The sequence below is a fragment of the Cetorhinus maximus genome, chromosome 5, assembly GCF_964194155.1.
Source record: "Cetorhinus maximus chromosome 5, sCetMax3.hap1.1, whole genome shotgun sequence".
Taxonomy (NCBI): domain Eukaryota; kingdom Metazoa; phylum Chordata; class Chondrichthyes; order Lamniformes; family Cetorhinidae; genus Cetorhinus; species Cetorhinus maximus.
In genome coordinates, this window is record NC_135883.1 from 146,499,483 (window position 1) to 146,521,207 (window position 21,725).

Below are 21,725 nucleotides of genomic sequence, written 5' to 3' on the forward strand. Positions count from 1 at the left end.
ACTGTTGGTCCTTTCAAATAAAAACGAGGTTGGGTTATATCAGCCTCCACAGACTTCGCTGTGTAAGTATAAGAAGGGATTCCCCAAGGTGAGAGGACAGAGGCATTCATCAGGCTTGGGACCATGCCTCAGAAAGGATGGGCTGGCAGAAGAACCACCTGTGCACTTGTTGCATTTAACTGGCACAATGGTGCCTGGGGGCATGCCCATTGTAATGATCATGCTTCTACTCAGATTGTAATGGTCATGCTGATATGCTTTGATACAGCTGTTTGGACATTTGCCATGTCAATACCTAAGGCACCAATAAGGGCCATCACTTTAAATCATTTCAGAACTTGAAATTGAAAGGGGCTAATAAGTTAATTGACTTCCTGAATTCCAACACTGAGAGTGATGAAACTGTGGTGAACTGGGTAGCGTCTAAGGCTAGTAGTGCAATTCGTAGACTATGACATTTGAAGATGCAATGACATAATTGAGCCTCTTGCAGCACTGCTCAAGGCTAGACTCCAGGAGGTGCCCCCATTGCTATCTGTTTCCACTGCCTTAAGTATATCTGGAGTGGCTCCTGGCTCCCAGCGGATATAGGGCACTTCTCCTCCAGCAATGCCATCACTGCAGTGTCTGTTGGATCCCATTCTCTCACATGTTGTGCCAATCTTCAACGTATCCCAGGTCACAGGCTCACTTCTTGAATGATCACCTGCTGCTGATCCAATTACAATGCACCTTAATTTTTTTTTTGAGGTTCAGGCTAGCTTTGAGTGATACTGGCCATTCATAATATTGGTCCCCTACTGTTGCCTCCTGCCACTCAACAGTGTGGTTAGTGAAGTAAGCAGACAGCATAAAATTGGCATGCTACCACCATTACAATTGAGCAGCACAACCCCACATGCCCATTTTCAGGGGTCTTCAAATTTACCCTCTAACATTCCGTATTAGTGATTGTGGGATCTTGCTGTGTGAAAATTGCTGTCACCGTATTCAAACGGTAAATATACATCAAAAGTACTTCACTGGTTCTATACACTTCGGAACATCCTGAGGCCATGAAAGCTGCTTTATACCCAAAACGTGTTTATTTTTTGCCCTGATTTTTCAGGGTTTTGCAATTTTCATTAATAATTTATATTTAAAAACAGTGGAGAAGCACAGCTACAACAGTGTTTGGCAATACATTTTTGTATATTTTATTATTTTCCTATTAAACAGTAAAAACCACAAATAAAATTCCTTGATACATATATCAGCTTAGGCTTTAAAAGTAAGAATATTTGATACAAAGTCAAATAAGCCTCCAGCCAAAATGCAAAAGCACAAATCCGGTACAATGTGGCAAAATGAGGAATTGTTTTGAACCAATTAAACAAAATGAAAAATAGATTATCAAGTTATTCCTTTAAAAAATCAGTTAGTACAATAGGATTATTATACATGCAAGAGTAAGAGTTCAAAGTATATAGGCAGAGTTTTCAGGTGTAAAGACTCTCCTGGGTAAACAATATAGAGAATTTGGGTGGGGAGAATTCCACAGCATTCAGGCAGCATCATTGATTTTCCATTATTTAAAATTAAAAGCAAATGATCAGACCGGCTCCTTTCTGAGCTGTGTGAGCTCAGCTGCTCTATTTTTCTCCACCATGGTTGCCGCACCCAAACACAGGAAAATCCACCCTAAATTTTCCACCCTATAGTCAGGGGCTACAAGGTTAACCATTCACTGGGAATTTTCAACCTGAGAGAGAGGGAGAGAAACTTGTCCACAAGAAAGTCTTTACACTGGATTTCAAACCTCACGAAACCTGCTTCAGGATTCTCAATCTTTCAACTATTTGAGTAAGACATGTGGTGTAAACCAGATACAAGCTATCCATGGGATATGGAATGCAGGAACAAAAGCAGATGATTCAGCTCCTCCGCCCGCCAATTAGATTATGGATGATCTGCACTTGCATCTTAAATCCAACCACCTGACTTGGTTCTATAATTATTGATACGCTTACCGAACAAAAATCTGACAATCACGGCTTGAAATTAGCTTAGTTTTTTAAGTGGGGGGGGAGAGTTCCAGATTTCCATTTTCCTTTGCAGTTTTTAGTACTCCCAATATTAAAAACGTTAAATAAATTTTTGTACCCTATTAGTTCCACCGTTTACCTTCCTGGTTCTATATAAAATGCTGTAATTGCAGTTGCAGTGAGAATGATATCAAACAATATTAAGGAAAGAGTAGTGAGCAAGTTTGGGAAGGGGGAAATAGCTTCTGGTAAAACGTTGCAATTTGCTGCTTGTCCTGATGTTCATGAGGAGGACTTCCATCGCAGTATTGACAATGTCCCATGTATTGTGTAAAGCAAAGTGGCCAAAAATGCAAACACCTGAAACAACGAAAGACAAGAATATTTAATACAAAACTAGTACCTTAGGGCTTTACCCGGAACAGATCTGTAGCATTTTAGAAGAAGTGAGCTTTGATTTACATTCCATTCTTCACCCAGAAATATTCTTGCTACTCAAGAATGCAAACGTGGTACAGCGGTTTACCCAGTGGGCAATGAAGCCTGACAGATCAGGCCAATGTCAGCATTGATCCTATTCTCAGCTAGCTGATCAAACTTAGGGTGGCAGCTGAGGTCCTGCAATTGCACCTCAAAAAGGGGAAAGAAAGCTGATCCAGAGTTCCAGCGCCTAACGCTATCCAGTGAGTCCCTGCTCCATGAATAACAATCTGAGGGAGGAGGGAATTGGCCTCAATTCTGATGCCCTCAACACCATCGCCACTGCCACATTCATACCTCGGTCATTAATATGGCACAGAACAGACAAGGAAAGGAAATATCTTCACCTTCAATTGTATAGAAATTTGTATTCACCTCTGCAGTTGTCAGAGTGAACAAGATTCATGCTGGGTAAGAGAAACTTTTCAGGTTTGGACACGTACTGTGGAATCTTCCCCGTTCCGCAGAGGTGCATTTAAAGGTGGGAATGAGAGCAGAGCTAGAGATTGGGGCATTGGGGAAGTGAACCGGTGTGCTCCCACCACCGATTGATCCTGCTGAAGGCAGATGAACAACAGAAACAGCTCCCTGCTCAGCAGCAGCTGCTAGCCAATAATTAGGATACAGAGGGGGAGGGGAAGGCTTCTCGGGATTTTTCTGAATTTGGTGCAGCCTCCTGCCATGCGCTGAGGCCCAGGCTGTGGGCAGGATAAAAATCCACCAGAGGGGTTCCTTCTCCACTCTAAGGGGCCTAACCAGATTTAGCCACCATCATTTTAAAATTTGATGCACACCTCCATGCAGAAACATAGAAAAGAGAAGCAGGAGTGGGTCATTCGGCCCTTCGAGCCTGCTCCACAATTCAATATGATCATAGCTGATCCTCCATCTCAACGCCGTACTCCCGCACTCTCCCTATACCCCTTGAGGCCTTTAGAGTCTAGGAGTCTATCTATTTCCTTCTTAAATATATTCAGTGACTTAGCCTCCACAGCCTTCTGTGTTAGAGAATTCCACAGGTTCACCACCCTCTGAGTGAAGACGTTTCTCCTCATCTCAGTCCTAAATGACCTACCCCGTATCCGGAGACTGTGACCCTTGGTTCTAGGCCCCCCACCAGCCAGAGGAAATATCATCCCTGCATCCAGTCTGTCCATCCCTGTCAGAATTTTATACGTTTCAATGAGATTCCCTCTCAATCTTCTAAACTCCAGTGAATACAGGCCTAGTTAGCCCAACCTCTCCTCATACGACAATCCTGCCATCCCAGGAATTGGTCTGGTGAATATTTGCTACACTCCCTCTATGGCAAGTATTTCCTTACCTGAGAAAAGATACCAAAACTGCACACAACGCTCCAAATGTGGTCCAACCAAGGTACATCTGCAGTAAGACATCCTTACTCAAGTCCTCTCGCAATGAAGGCCAACGTACTATTTGCCTTCTTAACTGCTGGCAGTGGCATAGTGGTATTGTCACTGGACTGATAGTCCAGAAACCCAGGTTAATACACTGGGCACCTGGGTTCAAATCCCACCATGGAAGATGGTAGAATTTGAGTTCAATAAATACCTGGGATTAAAAATCTAATGATGACCATGAAACCATTGTTGATTGTCATTAAAAAAAACCCATCTGGTTCACTAATGTCCTTCAGGGAAGGAAATCTGCTGTCCTCACCTGGTCTGGCCTACATGTGATAAAAACACTCCCTCACCAAGGGCAATTAGGGATGGGCAATAAATACTGGCCTAGCCAGTGATGCCCACATCCCAAGAATAAATAAGAAAAACCTGCATGCTTGCTTTCAGTGATTGGTGTTCAAGGACACCCAGGTCGCTTTGTACATCAACATTTCCCAATCTATCACCATTTAAATAATACTCTGCCATTCAGCTTTTCCTACTAACTTATCTAAATTATCTTGAAGCCTCCTCCTCACCACTCACATTCCTACCTTGTCTTGTGTCATCAGCAAACACGGAAATATTACGTTTAGCTCCCTCACCGAAATCATTGATATATATCATGAATAGCTGGAGCCCAAAAACTGATCCCTGCAGTACCCCACTAGTCACCGCCTGTCATTCCGAATAAGACTCATTTAACGTCAGCCCAAGCCTGGATATTGTCGAGGTCTTGCTGCATTTGGACATGGACTGCTTCAATATCTGAGGAGTCACGAAAGGTGCTGAACACATGAGCAAACATCCCCACTTCCGACCTTATGATGGAAGGAGAGTCATTGATGAAGTAGCTGAAGATGGTTGGGCCTAGGATACTACCCTGAGGAACTCCTGCAGTGGTGTCCTGGAGCTGAGATGACTGACCTCCAACAACCACAATGAGCTTCCTTTGTGCTTGGTATGACTCCAACAAGTGGAGAGTTTTCCCCAGATTCCGATTGAGTCCAGTTTTGCTACGGCTCCTTGATGCCACACCCGGTCAAATACTGCCTTGATGTCAAGGGCAGTCACTCTCACCTCACCTCCAGAGTTCAGCTCTCTCGCCCATGTTTGAGCCAAGGCTGGGATGATATCAGGAGCTGAGTGACCCTGGCAGAACCCAAACTGAGCCTCAGTGAACAGGTTATTGTTAATAAGTGATAACACAGTTGATGGCCCCTTCCATCACTTTACTGACGATTGAGAATAGACTGATGGGGCCAGGTTGGATTTGCCCTGCTTTTTGTGTACAAGACATACCTGGGCAATTTTCCACATTGCCGGCTACATGCCAGTGTTGTAGCTGTACTGGAACAGCTTGGCTTGGGGCAATGCAAGCTCTGGAGCACAAGTCTTCAGAACTATTGCTGATATATTGTCAGGGCCTAAAGCCTTTGCAGTTTCCAGTGCCTTCAGCCGTTTCTTGATATCACGTGGAGTGAATTGGATTGGCTGAAGACTGGCTGGGGACCTCCAGAGGAGGCCGTGTTGGATCATCCACTCGGCATGTCTGGCTGAAGATTGTTGCAAATGCTTCAGCCTTATCTTTTGCACTTATGTGCTGGGCTCCTCCACCATTAAGGATGGGGATAGTTGTGGAGCCTCCTCCTCCAGTGAGTTGTTTAATTGTCCACCGCCATTCACAACTGGATGTGGCAGAACTGCAGAGCTTAGAACAGATCTGTTGGTTGTGGAATCGCTTGGCTCTGTCTATCACTTGCTGCTTATGCTATTTGACATGCCTGTAGGCCTGTGCTGTAGCTTCACCAGCTTGACATCTCATTTTTAGGTGTGCCTGGTGCTGCTCTTGGCATGCCCTCCTGCACTCTTCATTGAACCAGAGTTGATTCCCTGGCTTGGTGGTAACGGTAGAGTGGGGCATATGCCAGGCAATGAGGTTACAGATTGTAGTTAAGGACAATTCTGCAGATGGGCCGCAGCACCTCATGGATGCCCAGTCTTGAATTGCTAGATCTGTTCAAAATCTATCCCATTTAGTATGGTGGTAGTGCCACACAGCACGATGGAGGGTATCGTCAGGTTGGTGAGGATGAGTTCAAGTATGTTGTATGAGGTCAAGTGTGTTCCTTCACAACCTGCCGCAGACCCAGTCTAGCAGCTATGTCCTTTAGGACTCAGCCAGCTCAGTCAGTAGTGGTGCTACCGAGCCACTCTTGGTGATGAACATTGAGTACATTCTGTGTCCTTGCTACCCTCAGTGCTTCCTCCAAGTGGTATTCACCATGGAGGAGCACTGATTCATCAGCTGAAGGAGGGTGGAGAGTGGTAATCAGCTGGAGGTTTCCTTGCCCACGTTTGACCTGATCCATGAGACTTCATGGGGTCTGGAGTTGATGTTGAGGACTCCCAGGGCAACTCCCTCCCGAATGTATACCACTGTGCCGCCACCTCTGCTGGGTCTGTCCTGCTGGTGTGACAGGGCATACCCAGGGATGATGACGGTGGTGTCTGGGGCATTATCTGTAAGGTATGAATTGGACAGGCCTCCCAGAGCTAGTCTCTTAAGATTGAGCAGGCAGACAGAACTCATAAGCCATTTGACCCCAATGGAAGAATATTTTCAAAAGACAATAGGATTCTGCCCACAGTATCATACACTGCCAGGCAATTGCTGGAATGTTTGCCTGAGAAAAAACCCAGATGAGCAAGTCTTCAGAGTGAGCCTGCATTGACAAAAACAATATTGGCAATCCAACAAAGGTACTGAAAACATTTCAGTCCTCAAATGAAGGTAACACTCATCATAGCACTGAGGCACACAAACCAGAGAGTAACAGGTTTGTTCACTGATCTGTGCAGAGTTTGCTGATTTAGCTGTGGCAGCCATTGAGCTGCTACATCGGTCTCCACACCGCTGGTCTAGGAAAACAGGGAGAAAATCAAATCAGCCAGTTTCTTGGGCCCAATGATAATCTGCAGACTCCGGTTGGGTATGTGAAGACCCGGGGTCACACATGAAGAACACCACCTTTGGAACTGTACCCCCAGCGAGATGTCAAAAAAAATTAACATATTGTACAGAGCACATTATTTTTTCACAACCAAAAATAATTAGTTCACTTAACCATCATTTCAATTTCTCGCATTGTCATGTCGATGTCAGGGTTGTAGCCACATTGTTCCAGTGCAGCTAGATGTGTAGCTACTTCTGGGGCACAAGTCTCCAATGCTTCATCACGGCCCAAAGCCTTTGCTGTACCCTGTGCACTCAGCCATTTCTTGACATCCCATGGAATGAACTGAATTGGCTGAAGACTGACATCTGTGATGTTGGGAACCTCAGGAGGAGGCCATAATGGATCATTCACTCTGCACTTCTTTCTGAGGACATTTGCAAATGCTTCATCTGGTCTTTTGCACTACTGAGCTCCCCCAAGATGGGGGATGTTCATGGAGCGCTCCCCCCGCAACCATTTCTCGTCAGGTATTTAATTGTCCACCATCATTCATGACTGCATGTGGCAGGACTGCAGAGCTTTGATCTGTGAGGTTGCTTAGCTCTGTCTACTGTATACCTCTGCTGTTTAGCATGCTTGCAATCTTGTGTTGTTACTTCATCAAGTTCCCACCCCATTTTCAGGTATACCTGGTGCTGCCCTACATTCTTCATTAAACCTCATTATTCATTAATAGTCCACTGCTTGATGCCACTGCACTCAAAATAGTTACTTTGTCCATTTAATAAATACTGTCCTGATCAAGTATACGGCACAGATTTTGTTCAATTCAGAGAGAAGTATTTCAACAAATGACTTACTGTGGCAGCAATGTTGATTCTGTGAGCTTTTCCAAGCCCAACTGAAAAAAACCTTGTGTCACTAGCCTCCAGAACGGCAATACTTAAATAAAACACAGCTGCAATGAAGTGGTAGAAGACATCCTGAAAGAGAAGACGAAGCAAAGAATGACAAACCAGTTCACACGATCAATCAGCTCCCTAAAAAGGTTCAGTTGGGAAATGCACTGCCCTGAGAAAAGCCAAAGCCAAGGAACATTGCAATGATTAACTCGAGTCAATCATGTGAATATTACCCATGGTTCTAAAACAGTAACAATCCCAGGGAATGCATGCTTAAGGTCAAAAAAATCCACTGACCCTCACTGAATCGTTCCACGCATGAATAATGGCAACTGAGCTGAAGTACCCAGAGGGCAGCAGGAGTCCACAGAACTGAGACCCAGTAAGAGTTGGAGAGGTGGGAGAAAACTAAAGGGACTAAAATAATATCAGAGCCCATTTACAGAATAGAATAGAGGGCAGAGTTCCTACTTCAACATTGTTCACCTACAATTGGCCCCAGGCAACTTTTCTAACAGTTTTAAGACGTCATTGTTAAATTTCTGGTATTGATTTTAATTCAATAACTTGCTTTCCCTCCTACTTTCACTTGCATATAGGCACATAAAAATAACTATGCAAAATCTGGGCAGTTATCCAGGGTTAAATTGGATGCTATCGAACATGGTATTCATAGAATTTAACAGCACAAAAGCCCAGCCTGTGCCATCTCTCTAATGGTTCAATGAAAGGGCCAATCAGTCCCATTTCCCTACCCTTTCCTTCACTGACTCTGGATTAAAATCCTGGAGCTCCCCCCACCATGGACTGTCATGATTTAAGAAAGCACCTCGCCACCATCTCCTCAAGGGCAGTCAGGGATGAACAATAAATGCTGGCCTAGCCAATGTTCGCACCCCATGAACCAATAAAAAACAATTCCATGTCCTAACAACCCTCTGCACATATATAATAATGTTAAACCTTTCTAGTTATCAAATCATTAATGGAAATAATTTCTCCAGATTTATTTTAGCAAAAAATAATAATATAGGCCAACCCAATAAACTGCTTCTTAGTAATGTCTTGTAATGCAAATAACTTTTATATTTTCACATGCTCAGTGCTATTCACTGGGACAGAAGTGTTGACATCACTTTGTCGAAATGGTATCAAAAATACAATCCTTGCAAATTATACACTACTTATGTGGATCTGCACCATACAGATCCATTTATTATCTGTTCCTGCCACTGCCTGTGCTGCCAAAATCCATAGAACTGTGCCCCAGCATGGCAGCATTAAAAAAAATCACAAATATTGGCAATGATTAGTTGAAGGGTAATTTCAACTTACCCACCCAGCAGGCACAAGGCAGGGAGGCACTATTAAAATTGAGCGTTGAGTCTGACTACTTTTTTCGTGTTGGAAACCAGTTTGGTCACCATTTTATTTCCATCTCCTGTTATCATTAACTGTGTTTTAAGGACATGTGGTAAAATCTATGATACGAGTGATTTTTGAGCAGTCTTCCTCCTGGACTGAAATATCAGGCAAAATAAAGCATTTCAGTTTGTTAACTTTGTTGCTGAAGTTAGAGTACCACAGCAGATTTACAAGGCGAGCGGTCCTGCTGTGTAATACAGGGCTCACTGAAGGCCATAGACATACCACTGCAGTCCACGCAGACGAACTGTTCTGAACTCCAGCCAGGTACAGTATGAGCAGCAATGTGGTTATAACAAAGCAGAAGACCGAAACAAACATCACCCAGCCTTGGTCAGCTGCAAATGAAACTCGAGCCGAAGCCACAAGGATCCAAACTAGGCCACCAAAAACCTAGGGAGAGAAATTCAAACAAAAACATCACATAGTCATTTGGTAGCACAGAAACACCTTTACATTCGGTATTCTTGCGAATGTCCTGATTAGTGCAAGACAAAAAGCTTGAATGCGTCTTCTTTTTCACAAAAACATCAGTTTGATCAGTTTGGCCCACATAATTTTCCATTTCTAGACTATCTGATGTACTCATAACTTGACAGTGCCTCAGAAGCCACTTTAAGAAGCCAAATTAACACCATCATGGAGCACTATCCACTACTAGAAGGGTTGCAGTGGTTCAACATTCACCATGTTCAGGCCAGTAAAACCAAAGGGCCTGTCCTACATTGAAAGGAGTGAGTTCAAAACTAAAGAGAGAAAAGGAAATCTTAGCGAGCAAGTGATAAAGCTCTGGAATAGACTCCTCGGGGACACAGTGGAAGTAAATAGTCTTGATTCATTTTAGAAGTAAGTTAGGTAGAATTCTTTCAGAAATAACATTTTGGAATGCTATACGTTTATAATTTGAGACATGATGTGGTAAGTATAGCATGCTTAGGAGGAGATGACTTTGGACCCATGGTTTTCAAGGCTTTACACCATTAAGTCTTCTGTGATTAGTCAACAACTCCATTATCATTGTGTCATGGTCGCAAAAGGAACATTTGTCAATTTCCTCACTCATGATCACTGTCTATTGATAACTGCTGGAACTGTTCAGCATATGTGGGGACGAAGCACAAGGGTAGGATTACGCTTGGCCAGGATATCTCCAAGCTGAATGGCCTGTCAATATTCATTGTTAGGGGGTCATTGGAATAATTGAGTGAAGAAGTAGGAAGGCAACTGCCATCTATGAAACCGTGCTCCAGCAAGGGGTCAATGAGTAGGGCAGAGGAGAAAATTGAAGAAAAAAAAACTTTTAAAATTGAGGTTAGCTCACAGGTTAATATGAATTAACTCTGCCCCAGTCTTAACCACAAATATCACTACACCTTCAGCCTCGACTACAAATCAACCTCAAATTGCACCATAGCTTTCATTCGACCTCAGTTCTCAATTCAACTACAGGTCCAATGTCACAGCTTTAATCTTGTATTCACCCTCAGCTTCTAATTTAAAACCACGTCAACTTCCTTCAAACAGTTCTTCACAGTCAACTTCCGCCTCAACCAAAATTCAGTTTCAATCCAGCCTCAACCTTACTTCAATTCCAATCTGAAGTGGAGCCCCAACCCCTACCTTAAGTTCAGCCTTCTGCAAGTGAATAACCTTGAGCAGTTTAACAGGAAGAGCTGATTTACTAGAGTTACAAGGCTGTGGAATTTATTTCCAGTGTTAGCACTTGAGGCAGAAACCATGGGCAGAATTTTCTGCCTACTGGGTGGGTGGGCCCGACCCAATCCCCGCTGGAGAAGCGGGCCCCGCCGCCATTTTAAGTGGGTGGGCCAATTAAGGCCCACCCAGCGTGACGCCCGGCGGGAAGCATTATGTGCTCCCTGTGCGGGCGGTGGGGGGTGGGGGGTGATTCCCCAAATGCGAGAGTGCGCTCTTTCGCGCATACGCATGGAAGAGCACACATCTCCCTGAGGCTAAGTGCTGCCTCAGGGAGATCACTGAAAGTTGCACAAACAATAAAAATAGAGAAATAAAAAAATCCTTAACATGCCCCCCTCATGTGACAATGTCACACGAGATAGGACATGTTAATAAATTTCACTAAAACTTTATTAAAGTTTTTTAAACCCTACATGAAACCTCATCCCGCCGGTGGATGGGGTTTCATGTTTTTTCAGAAGTCCGCCGGGGCTCCTGGCCTGCCCACCAACCTTAAGGTTGGGCGGGCAGGTCCTTTAATTGTTTTAATTATCCTGTTAATGGCCTCAATTGGCCATTGGCAGGTCGGCGGGCGGACAGCTGATTTCACTGTCCACCCACCTTCCTGAATATTTAAATGGGGCGGGATGACGTTAGGGGTTCCGCCCGACGTCATCTTGCGTCATTTTGTGAGTTGGCGAGCGGGCCCTGCCCGCTTCTCGCCGACGGCAAAGTTCAGCCCCATGTCAACATTCAAGGATTGACTAGACAGACAAAGGAAAAGGGATAGTGTGTGTAAATATGATTAAAATTATTGAGTCATAAACAGCACAGAAGGAGACCATTTGACCATTGAGCCCATGCCAATTGCAATTAGAATTATTTGCTTGTATGAAACATAAAAAGCAACATGGGCTGATTGGGCAAATGCTGTTCCCTACTTTAGCTTCTATGTATTCCTCTGTAATGTTTCTTGTTTGTACATTTGCACCTCATTGGTATGTAAATTGGTTAATAGACCAGCTCGCATGGCAAAGTGGCAAGTGTAAATGTCCTAGTACTTATTGAAGTGTAGTCACTGTTGCATTTGCTGCCAACGCAGTGCATGCACAACTGTGCTGATGTGAAGTCATTGCAAACGACAGGTTCCATTTGCTGGCAATGTCTGTGTACACCACACTCCTGATTTCACCGTTTTTCGGTAAAGGGACTTATTGTACTTGCAGCCATTCAAACTCAAGTTGTCTAATATTGGTTCAAAAGTTCATACAACTCCCTTATGGCTGATAAATAAAAAGCAAGCAAAAACAGAATGCAGGGTTATTTTCCCCTCGCAAGCTCCAAAATGCCTCATTTTTTTATTGTTAAACGTGATAAGAAGATTAACTTCTCACTTACCAAGTTTTTCGGGAGACGGCGAACTTTGAGGTCACAGTCAGATGAGTCATAATCTTATTGAACAGCGGAGAAGGCTCAAGGGGCCGAATGGCCTACTCTTGCTCCTAATTCATATATTCGTGCATTGCTGTTTGTGGGAGCTTGCTGTGTGCAAATTGGTTGCTGCACATCCACTATGTCTCCTGCCAATGCGTTATATCCACGCAAGATAGCCACCAATACCCATCTGCACATGCATAGAAAAACCAATGACACTGCGCCTCAATGTATGGCAATTATTCAATTATTCACAAGGTTATTCACTTGCAGAAGGCTGAATTTAAGGTAGGGGTTGGGGCTCCATTTCAGATTGGAATTGAAGTAAGGTTGAGGCTGGGATGAAACTGACTTTTGGTTGAGGTGGAAGTTGAAGGTGAAGAACTGTTTGAACGAAGCTGACGTGATTTTAAGTTTGAAGCTAAGGTTGAATATAAGGTTAAAGCTGTGACATTGAACCTGTAGTTGAATTGAGAGCTGAGGTCGAATGAAAGCAATGGTGGAATTTAAGGCTGAGGTTGAGTTGTAGTCAAGGCTACAAACCCTTTGACAAGATAGTTGTCTGAAGCCGGTGACAATCGGAAAAACGGATTATTCCAGAAACTGATGAAGCTCTGGCACAATTAGATTGTGAAGCAGTGATCTGACGTTTGCGTGCACTACACTGCTCTCATTGTGCTACATATGCAGTTGCATTGAGAGTTTTTTCTTCAGTATTTGAAAGGGAAATAAGGCTTAAAACACGAGGTGGTTTGACAGCTGGATTGGTTTCTAAGCATATGTGGCAAAGTACAGTTTTAATCACCCCAGTACAGAATACTCAGAATATGCAGATACTCAGAATATGCAGTAAATCAAAGCCATACATTGAGGTGCAGTGTCATTGGTTTTTCTATGCATGTGCAGATTGGTATTGGTGGCTATCTTGCGTGGCTATAACGCATTGGCAGGAAACAGTGGATATGCAGCAACCAATTTGCACACAGCAAGCTCCCACAAACAGCAATGCACGAACATATGAATTAGGGGCAGGAGTAGGCCATTCGGCCCCTTGAGCCTTCTCCTCTGTTCAATAAGATTATGACTGTGGCCTCAAAGATCACCCACTCCTGATAACTTTTCACTCCCTTATTAGTCAAGAATCTTTTCACTCCCTTATTAGTCAAGAATCTATCTACCTCTGCTTTATAAATATTCATTGAACCTACCTCCACTGCTCTCTGGGGAAAAGAATTCCAAACATTCACAACCTTCAGAGAAAAAATGTCTTATCTCCGTCTTAAATGGGAGACCCCAATGTGATAATGACCAGATAAATTAATCTTTAGTAATGTTGATTGAGGAATAAATATTGGCCAGGACAACCAGGGATAACTCTGCTGCTCCTCTTCAAATTGGGCAGAGAATATTTTACATAAACCCGAGGGAGCAACTGCACCTTGGTTTAATGAAACCAGAGATATTCAGATTACAATGAGAAGGAAAAGGGAGGCTTTTAGCAGGTACAAGGGAAGCAAATCAGCAGAGGCATTAGTGGAGTACAGACAGTGCAGGGTGGAGCTTAAGAAAGCAATTAGGAGAGCAAAGAGGGGATATGAGAAAGCCGTGGCTGGTAAAAGTAGGGAAAATCCCAAGATATTCTATAAGTATACCAATGGGAAGAGGATAACCAGGGAAAGAGTAGGGCCCATAAGGGACCAAGGGGGCAATCTATGGGTGGAGCCAGAGGACATCGCTAGAGTGTTGAATGAATACTTCACGTCCGTCTTCACCCAAGAGAATGAGGATGAAGGTATCGAACTCGGGGAGAGAGACTGCGAGGTTCTAAAGCAAATTAATAGAGGGAGTGACAAGGTATTGGAGATGTTGGCAGGCTTAAAAGTGGATAAATCTCCAGGTCCGGATGATTTGTGTCCCAGACTGCTTAGGAAGGCAAGGGAGGAGATCAGAAGGCAAGAGAGGGCTCTGACCCAGATTTTTAATTCCTCTCTGGCCATGCGGGAGGTGCCAGAGGACTGGAGAACAGCTAATGTGGTTCCGCTATTTAAGAAGGGTTGTAGAGTTAATCAAGGGAACTACAGGCCAGTGAGTCTCACATCAGTGGTAGGGAAACTATCGGAGAAATTTCTGAAGAAGAGTATCTAACTCCACTTGGAGAGGCAAGGTTTGATCAGGGATAGTCAGCATGGCTTTGTCAGAGAGAGGTCATGCCTAACAAATTTGATTGAATTTTTTGAGGAGGTGACCAGGTGTGTAGATGAGAGTAATGCAGTTGATGAAGTTTATAAGGATTTCAGCAAAGTCTTTGACAAGGTCCCACATGGCAGACTTATAAAGAAGGCAAAGGCACATGGGATACAGGGTAATTTGATAAGGTAGATTCAAATTTGGCTTAGTTGTAGGAGAGAGAGGGTGATAACAGAAGGCTGCTTTAGTGATTGGAAGCCAGTGTCCAGTGGCGTACCACAGGGATCTGTGCTGGGTCCCCTATTATAAGTCATTTATAAAAACGACATAAATGACTATGGGGGGTGGTAGGATTAGTAAGTTTGCGGATGACACAAAGATTGGCCGGGTGGTTAACAGTGAGGTTGAGTGTCTTGGGCTACAAGAAGATATAGACGGGATGGCCAAATGGGCTGTCTGGCAGAAGGCAGAGAGTGGGGATAAGGAGGTCCTTCTCAGGATGGCGGGCGGTGACTAATGGAGTTCCGCAGGGTCAGTGTTGGGACCACAACTTTTCACTTCATACATTAGTGATCTAGATGAAGGAACTAAGGGCATTCTGGCTAAGTTTGCAGATGATACAAAGATAGGAGGAGGGACAGGTAGTATTGAGGAGGTGGGGAGGTTGCAGAATGATTTGGACAGGTTAGGAGAATGGGCAAAGAAGTGGCAGATGGAATACAGCGTGGTGAAGTGTGAGGTCATGCACTTTGCTAGGAAGAATGGAGGCATGGACTATTTTCTAAATGGGGAGAGAATTCAGAAATCTGGAGTGCAAAGGGACTTGGGAGTCCTAGGCCAGGATTCTCTAGGTTGGCAAATGTAATGTTGGCATTTATTTCGAGAGGACTAAAATATAAAAGCAGGGATGTGCTGCTGAGGCTTTATGAGACTCTGGTCAGACCACATTTAGAATATTGTGAGCAATTTTGTGCCCTGTATCTCAGGAAGGATGTGCTGACCCTGGAGAGGGTCCAGAGGAGGTTCACCAGAATGATCCCAGGAATGAAAGGCTTAACATATGAGGAACGTTTGAGGACTCTGGGTCTATACTCGATGGAGTTTAGAAGGATGAGGGGGGATCTGATTGAAACTTACAGAATACTGAAAGGCCTGGATAGAGTGGACATGGGGAAGATGTTTCCATTAGTAGGAGAGACTGGGACCTGAGGGCACAGCCTCAGAGTAAAGGGAAGACATTTTAGAACAGAGATGAGGAGAAACTTCTTTAGCCAGAGAGTGGTGAATCTATGGAATTCATTGCCACAGAAGGCTGTTGAGGCCAGGTCATTGAGTGTATTTAAGACTGAGATAGATAGGTTCTTGATTAGTAAGGGGATCAAAGGTTATGGGAAGAAGGCGGGAGAATGGGGTTGAGAAACTTATCAGCCATGATTGAATGGCGGAGCAGACTCGATGGGCCGAATGGCCTAATTTCTGCTCCTATGTCTTATGGTCTTATGGTCACATGGGCAGATAAGTGGCAGATGGAATTTAACCCTGAAAAGTGTGAGGTGATACACTTTGGAAGGAGTAATTTGACAAGGAAGTATTCAATGAACGGCATGGCACTAGGAAGTTCAGGAACGACGGGACCTTGGCGTGTGTGTCCATAGATCTCTGAAGGCAGAGGGGCATGTTAGTGGGGTGGTGAAAAGGCATATGGGACACTTGCCTTTATCAATCGAGGCATAGATTGCAAAAGTAGGGAGGTCATGTTGGAGTTGTATAGAACCTTGGTGAGGCCACAGTTGAAGTACTGTGTGCAGTTCTGGTCGCCACATTATAGGAAGGATGTGATTGCACTGGAGGGGGTGCGGAGGAGATTCACCAGGATGTTGCTTGGGATGAAACATTTAAGTTATGAAGAGAGGTTGGATAGACTTGGGTTGTTTTCGTTGGAGCAGAGAAGACTAAGAGGGGTGACCTGATCGAGGTGTACAAGATTATGAGGGGCATGGACAGGGTGGATAGGGAGCAGCTGTTACCCTTAGTTGAAGTGTTAGTCACAAGGGGACATAAGTTCAAGGTGAGGGGCAGGGGGTTTAGGGGGGATGCGAGGAAAAACCTTTTTACCCAGAGGGTGGTGACGGTCTGGAATGCGCTGCCTGGGAGGGTGGTGGAGGCGGGTTGCCTCACATCCTTTAAAAAGTACCTGGATGAGCACTTGGCACGTCATAACATTCAAGGCTATGGGCCAAGTGCTGGTAAATGGGATTAAGTAGGTATGTCAGATGTTTCTCACGTGTCGGTGCAGACTCGATGGGCCAAAGGGCCTCTTCTGCACTATGATTCTGAGAAAAGTGGCACCTCTAACAGTGCAGCTTTGTACTGGAATGTTAACTTTTTAAATCACCCTTTTTGTGCACGTCACTGGAGTGGGACCCACAACTTTCTGACTCAGGGGAGGGATTGCTAACAACTGGACCACGGTTGACAACTTCATTTGATTGGAGGCTAAAAAGGTAAGTGAAATAAAAGCAAAATACCGCAGATGCTGGAAATCTGAAATAAAAACAAAGTGCTGGAAAGGCTCAGCAGGACTGGCAGCATCAGTAGAGAGAGGAACAGAGTTAACGCTGAGTTTATATGACTCTTCAGGGCTTTCCAACTTTCTGTTTTTATTTTATATAAGATAATTAGTTCACTCATTTAATGCATCGACACCTTCAGGGAGATGTACTATGACATGTTTTTTCTAAAAGTACAGGAGAAGCAATGTTCCCCTTGCTCCTCATGCCCTGAATTCCTGTTGGTCCAGCGCTCCACAATCACCCTCCAGGATTATGTCCAAGTGACCGATTCTTCAAGTATCTCTCTACAATGAACAGGCAAGGGAGTGTCGTAAGAGGGAGAAGTCAAGCGTCACACTGTCCTCACCCAATAGCCACACACTCACACATAACAGGTTTCTACCAGAGCTGACTGGTTGGAGAGAGTGGCACAAGTACATTTGAACAGTGTTCATTTCCCCCTGCCTCTGTGCCCTTAAATCAGGGCGAGCCGTATTCATCATCAAAATGGGCGAGGTCAATAAGCTCGATCAGCACAGAACAGGGGTCAAAACCTAAGACCTTCCAGCTTCAAATAATTCAGCTGTTTGCATTCTTTACCCGGGGGTGCAGATTGAGCTTTAAGCAGCTTGTGGGCTTTGGTGGCTGTTAAATTGCCACTTGTTCATCTGAATGCAGAGTCCGTATCGTTTGCATTCAGGGCTTTGGGCGATAAAAAAAAAACAACGGGCGATAGGCAGTCAGCCGCCCGTATACATCTCTCGCAGTTTACATTTCCATCCAGTTGACAGGTGTAGGACGGACCTGGTATCGACCTTTTTAATCTTATCAGCCAAACTTGCCCCAGCTCATTGATATGACTGTAGTTAAGAGATCAAGAGACCGGTGCTGAAATGTATTTTAAAAAAAAGATAGCGGAAAGCCTCGTACAAAAGGATGAATCCACGCAGATACGAAAAGATCTGGCAATAGAAAATAGCTTCATTTAAACATTGGCATGTTGCAGCCATAGTAACCCTTCCGACAAGCGAGTTCTCTTTTGTGTTCTCCGGTGCAGTAGTGACTCTATAGGCAAGCTCTCGGCATTTTACCAATCGGACTGCTTTGCAATTTGGACTTCTGCCAAATTCCTATTGGGACATGGACTGGCTTCCGGGCAGGTAGGGACCGATAAGCCAAACGACCTTCAGCCTGGCTCACCTACTTGTTGCATTCTATTGCGTACCTTCAGCAGTTAAGACACACTTCAAATACTCTGCACCTGAATCCGTTGCCCCCAGCAGAATAATACAGCGACGGCTTATCCAAATCCGAATCGCCTGTTCCCGATTTGGAAAAACTCAGGCAGCTGAGGTCACTTATTGCTGCAAAGACACTAACGCCAGAAAAACCGGTTTTCCCTCCTTCGCAGTTTATGGTCAACAATCCCGAATTACTCGAGAGCGCAAGAATTACTTGCAAACCTTTCTCTTCCGAAGGAGTCATGTTGGACTAGCAAAACGTTAACTCTGTTTCTCTCTCCACAAGTGCTGCTGCCAGACCTGCTGAGTCATTCCAGCATGATTATACTTTTTAAAATTTCAGATCTCCAGCATCCTCAGTATTTGCTTTGATTGATATTCAACCATTCAAGTTTTTGGTCGCATCGATTTAATTCAGGATAAGTTGGCCTTTCCATTTTAAACCAGGTTTTTTTAATTCTGTCCCCATCCTTCACTTTTTATTTTCCGATTATCTCCACGTTTCCCTGTCTGTGTCTCTATGTCAATGTCATCCCTGTGCCACGTTTGTCTCTCCATTTCTCCCGTTCTTTGTCTCCCTCCATCCACACACATGCCATTTTCTCCCTTACCATTTTCCCCCCTCCTCTCTCCTTTTCCCTCCGCTTTTTTTGCCCCACCGCTACCCATCCTTTTGTGGATGCGTCTGTTATGAGGAGTCCCCTCCCCCGCCAAATGTCTCTCGCATCCCTTTCTGTCTGGCTATTTCATTTCTTCTCTTCAATCTTAACACCTCTCGCTCTCTTGACCTGTATTCCAGTTACCCAAAACATGCTCTCCGCAATCCTACTGGAACTACTGCGTCTACAGGCTGCAATGCACGATACAAATGTAAAAAAATACATTGTTAAACGGCGACGTTATAACATAAAGTACAAAATTACTTACAAATTCACCAAACATCAAGATCTCTGGAAATGTCGTGCACACTTTCGTCCCAGATGGTATGGGACTGGTTGAAGAAGCTGGAGCTGCTGACATGGTGTTACTTGTAGCACACACCGAGTTTTGCCAAAGATTGCCTTGGTCAGTGCAAGCAGTCACAGTTGATCGGCCCTCTGAAGTTGTTGCCGTCTGGCGTGTATGACCAGCGTTGATATATCAGGGCCAGCTTGAAAGGTGTGTCACTCAGATTTAATCATTCCTCCCCGAACTTTTCATCATTGCACCGACACCGCCTCTCAAGTGAGGGGAGGGGAGAGATTGTGCAAAATGTTTCAGAGGCAAGGCACTCCCCTCACCTGTTCCTCCTTGTAGCCCAATTTCAGATGTCGTCTCACTGTTATTTTACTACGAAAAATGAAAGCTGCTAAATTTAAGTTTGCTCATACCGAAATACAGTGTTTTTAACAAGGCATCTTTCGAGTGACACACACTATTACTGCTCGAAGACAATCCTGATTCAAAGCTTTGAGGATCCCGTTTCATTGCTACGAAAGCGCACAGTTAAGCAAGCGGCTGTTACTGTTCTAAGTAATTCCCCACTGTATCCCTCAGTGACTCCCCAAATCGCTACAAAATGTGTTGCAAGGAGTTAAATCACCCCTTCTATGGCACGCAACACCCCCCCCCCCCCCCCGCCCCCTTCCCTTCAATGCCCATTTTTGGCCAGTTTTATGACTGAATTCTTCCCTTGGGCAGCTTGCAGCACACTCTAGACATGGTGTGGAGGTCTTAGAAACTCAAAGCGCCGTCTTTGTGTGAGTGAATGAACTCTCCGAGGGTTCTCTGATGGACAATTTCTAGCACGGTCCCACATCCCAAGCTGGAGCCCAAGTTTATAAACTACCTTAAACATGACTTCAGGATAGAGGACCCCAAGAACTTTGGGCGTGGAGGCAAAATATGGATGGGAAGTAAAGAAGAATTTTATCTGCAGAAATCTGTTTACAATCATCTGTCATTGTAAATAATCCGTGTAACAAAATAACATGCATGAAGGCTGGAGGAGCAGCCTGAACTGAGACCAGTTCCCTTCCCCCTAGCCAGTGAAACAACAGACATGGACACGGAGATAACAGTTACCGTCGGTTTTTCACTACCTTAATTCGGGTATATACAAGTTATTAATCAGATGGATTACCCAATTGCCAGGACTTTAACATTTAGCCAGAACAATAACTTTCATTCATAATGCACCTTTAAGGAGTAAAACAACTTCACAAGAGCTCCTGTTCAGTACAGTGCAGGCATCATTGCCAAGGAAGCCTAGCATCACTTAAAGCTAGCCTTGTGGCTAGAATAGATGCTGGGGGCCATTCTGCAAGTGAATCCGACTTGGGCAAGAGTAAGTATAGCTGACCTTGTGAGAGAGGAAGTTCTAAGAAACACCTCACTGGAGATCTTGGTTGAGAGGTTGCAACGGACAAGAAATGTTCGGCATTCTCCCGGGGGAGAGGCAGGGGCGGTGGTACAGGGGGGCTTCTAGGCACATACTCAAAAGCTATTGGCAAGAGATAGCCATGTAGGTCAGTGTCAAGAGAATAGCTCCAAGGACATGAATGCAGCGCAGGGAGAAGTTTAATAACCTCACACGAGTGGCGATGGTTCGAGAATGTTTCTTCAAACGGCATTTTCTCCTAACTTCTCCAGTAGCCTCAGACACTGATCAATTCACTACATCCCAATACTCACCTACCAACAATCTACCAGTCAGAACTCATATGCTTCACCTCACTCTTACACAAGGAGCACTGTTGCAAGCTTCAATTCCACATCTCACATCTGGCATGCACTGGCAGTTTTTCAACCATGAAAGTCACATCACTATGACACTCACTGTCACAGTTGCCTCTCACTTGCAGTAGATGGTGATGCGAAGCTGAAGGCAGCCTGAGGAGAGGCACACCTACATGCTCTAACCCTCATAGAGGAGGCTGTGCTGGCCACTAAGGGAAGGGTGGGTGTCTGGCTGTGAGTGTGGTAGGTGTGAAGGATAAGGTGAAATCTTGAACAGCCTGTGTGATGCTCGGCTGCCACACAGATTGCAATGCCCGTGCTCCAATGAGCCTCCATGGAGTCTGTGTAACATGTCTTTTCGCATGGACTTAGGAATGACCAAGCAGTGATCAAAAGCTGAGAGCTCATCCACTATAGTCAAATGTCTGCATTGCTTGTGGTATTTACAGATGAGCTGGTCTGCAGGGTTAAATTTAGACCACCCTTGAAGGCAGAGCTCTCGTACTTAAGCACATTCCACATCCTCTTTTTGTGCTCGCCAGCTATCCTGGAGCTTCCTGGCGGAGTTGGGAAATAGGTTCATTACAGTCGAAGAGAATACTTTGACTTCTGCGACAAGTGTGGAACCCAAAATAATAGTTTGGTCTACTGTTGCTGTGGAGGGAGTATCAGCCAGCCATGGTTTGTGACTTCCCTGGAACATA

General features: G+C 44.6%; 1 protein-coding gene across 1 annotated transcript; it reads right to left on the reverse strand.

Annotated features, from left to right (window-relative positions):
* Positions 1 to 1,172: 1,172 nt before the first annotated feature.
* Positions 1,173 to 19,545, reverse strand: LOC144680992 (myelin and lymphocyte protein-like). The gene is made up of 4 exons (XM_078542634.1): positions 19,231 to 19,545; positions 9,420 to 9,587; positions 7,728 to 7,850; positions 1,173 to 2,384 (listed from the first exon to the last, which is right to left on the reverse strand). Exons 1-4 carry the CDS (start codon positions 19,321 to 19,323, stop codon positions 2,307 to 2,309), a joined length of 462 nt encoding a protein of 153 aa, XP_078398760.1. The 5' UTR covers positions 19,324 to 19,545; the 3' UTR covers positions 1,173 to 2,306.
* Positions 19,546 to 21,725: the final 2,180 nt, after the last annotated feature.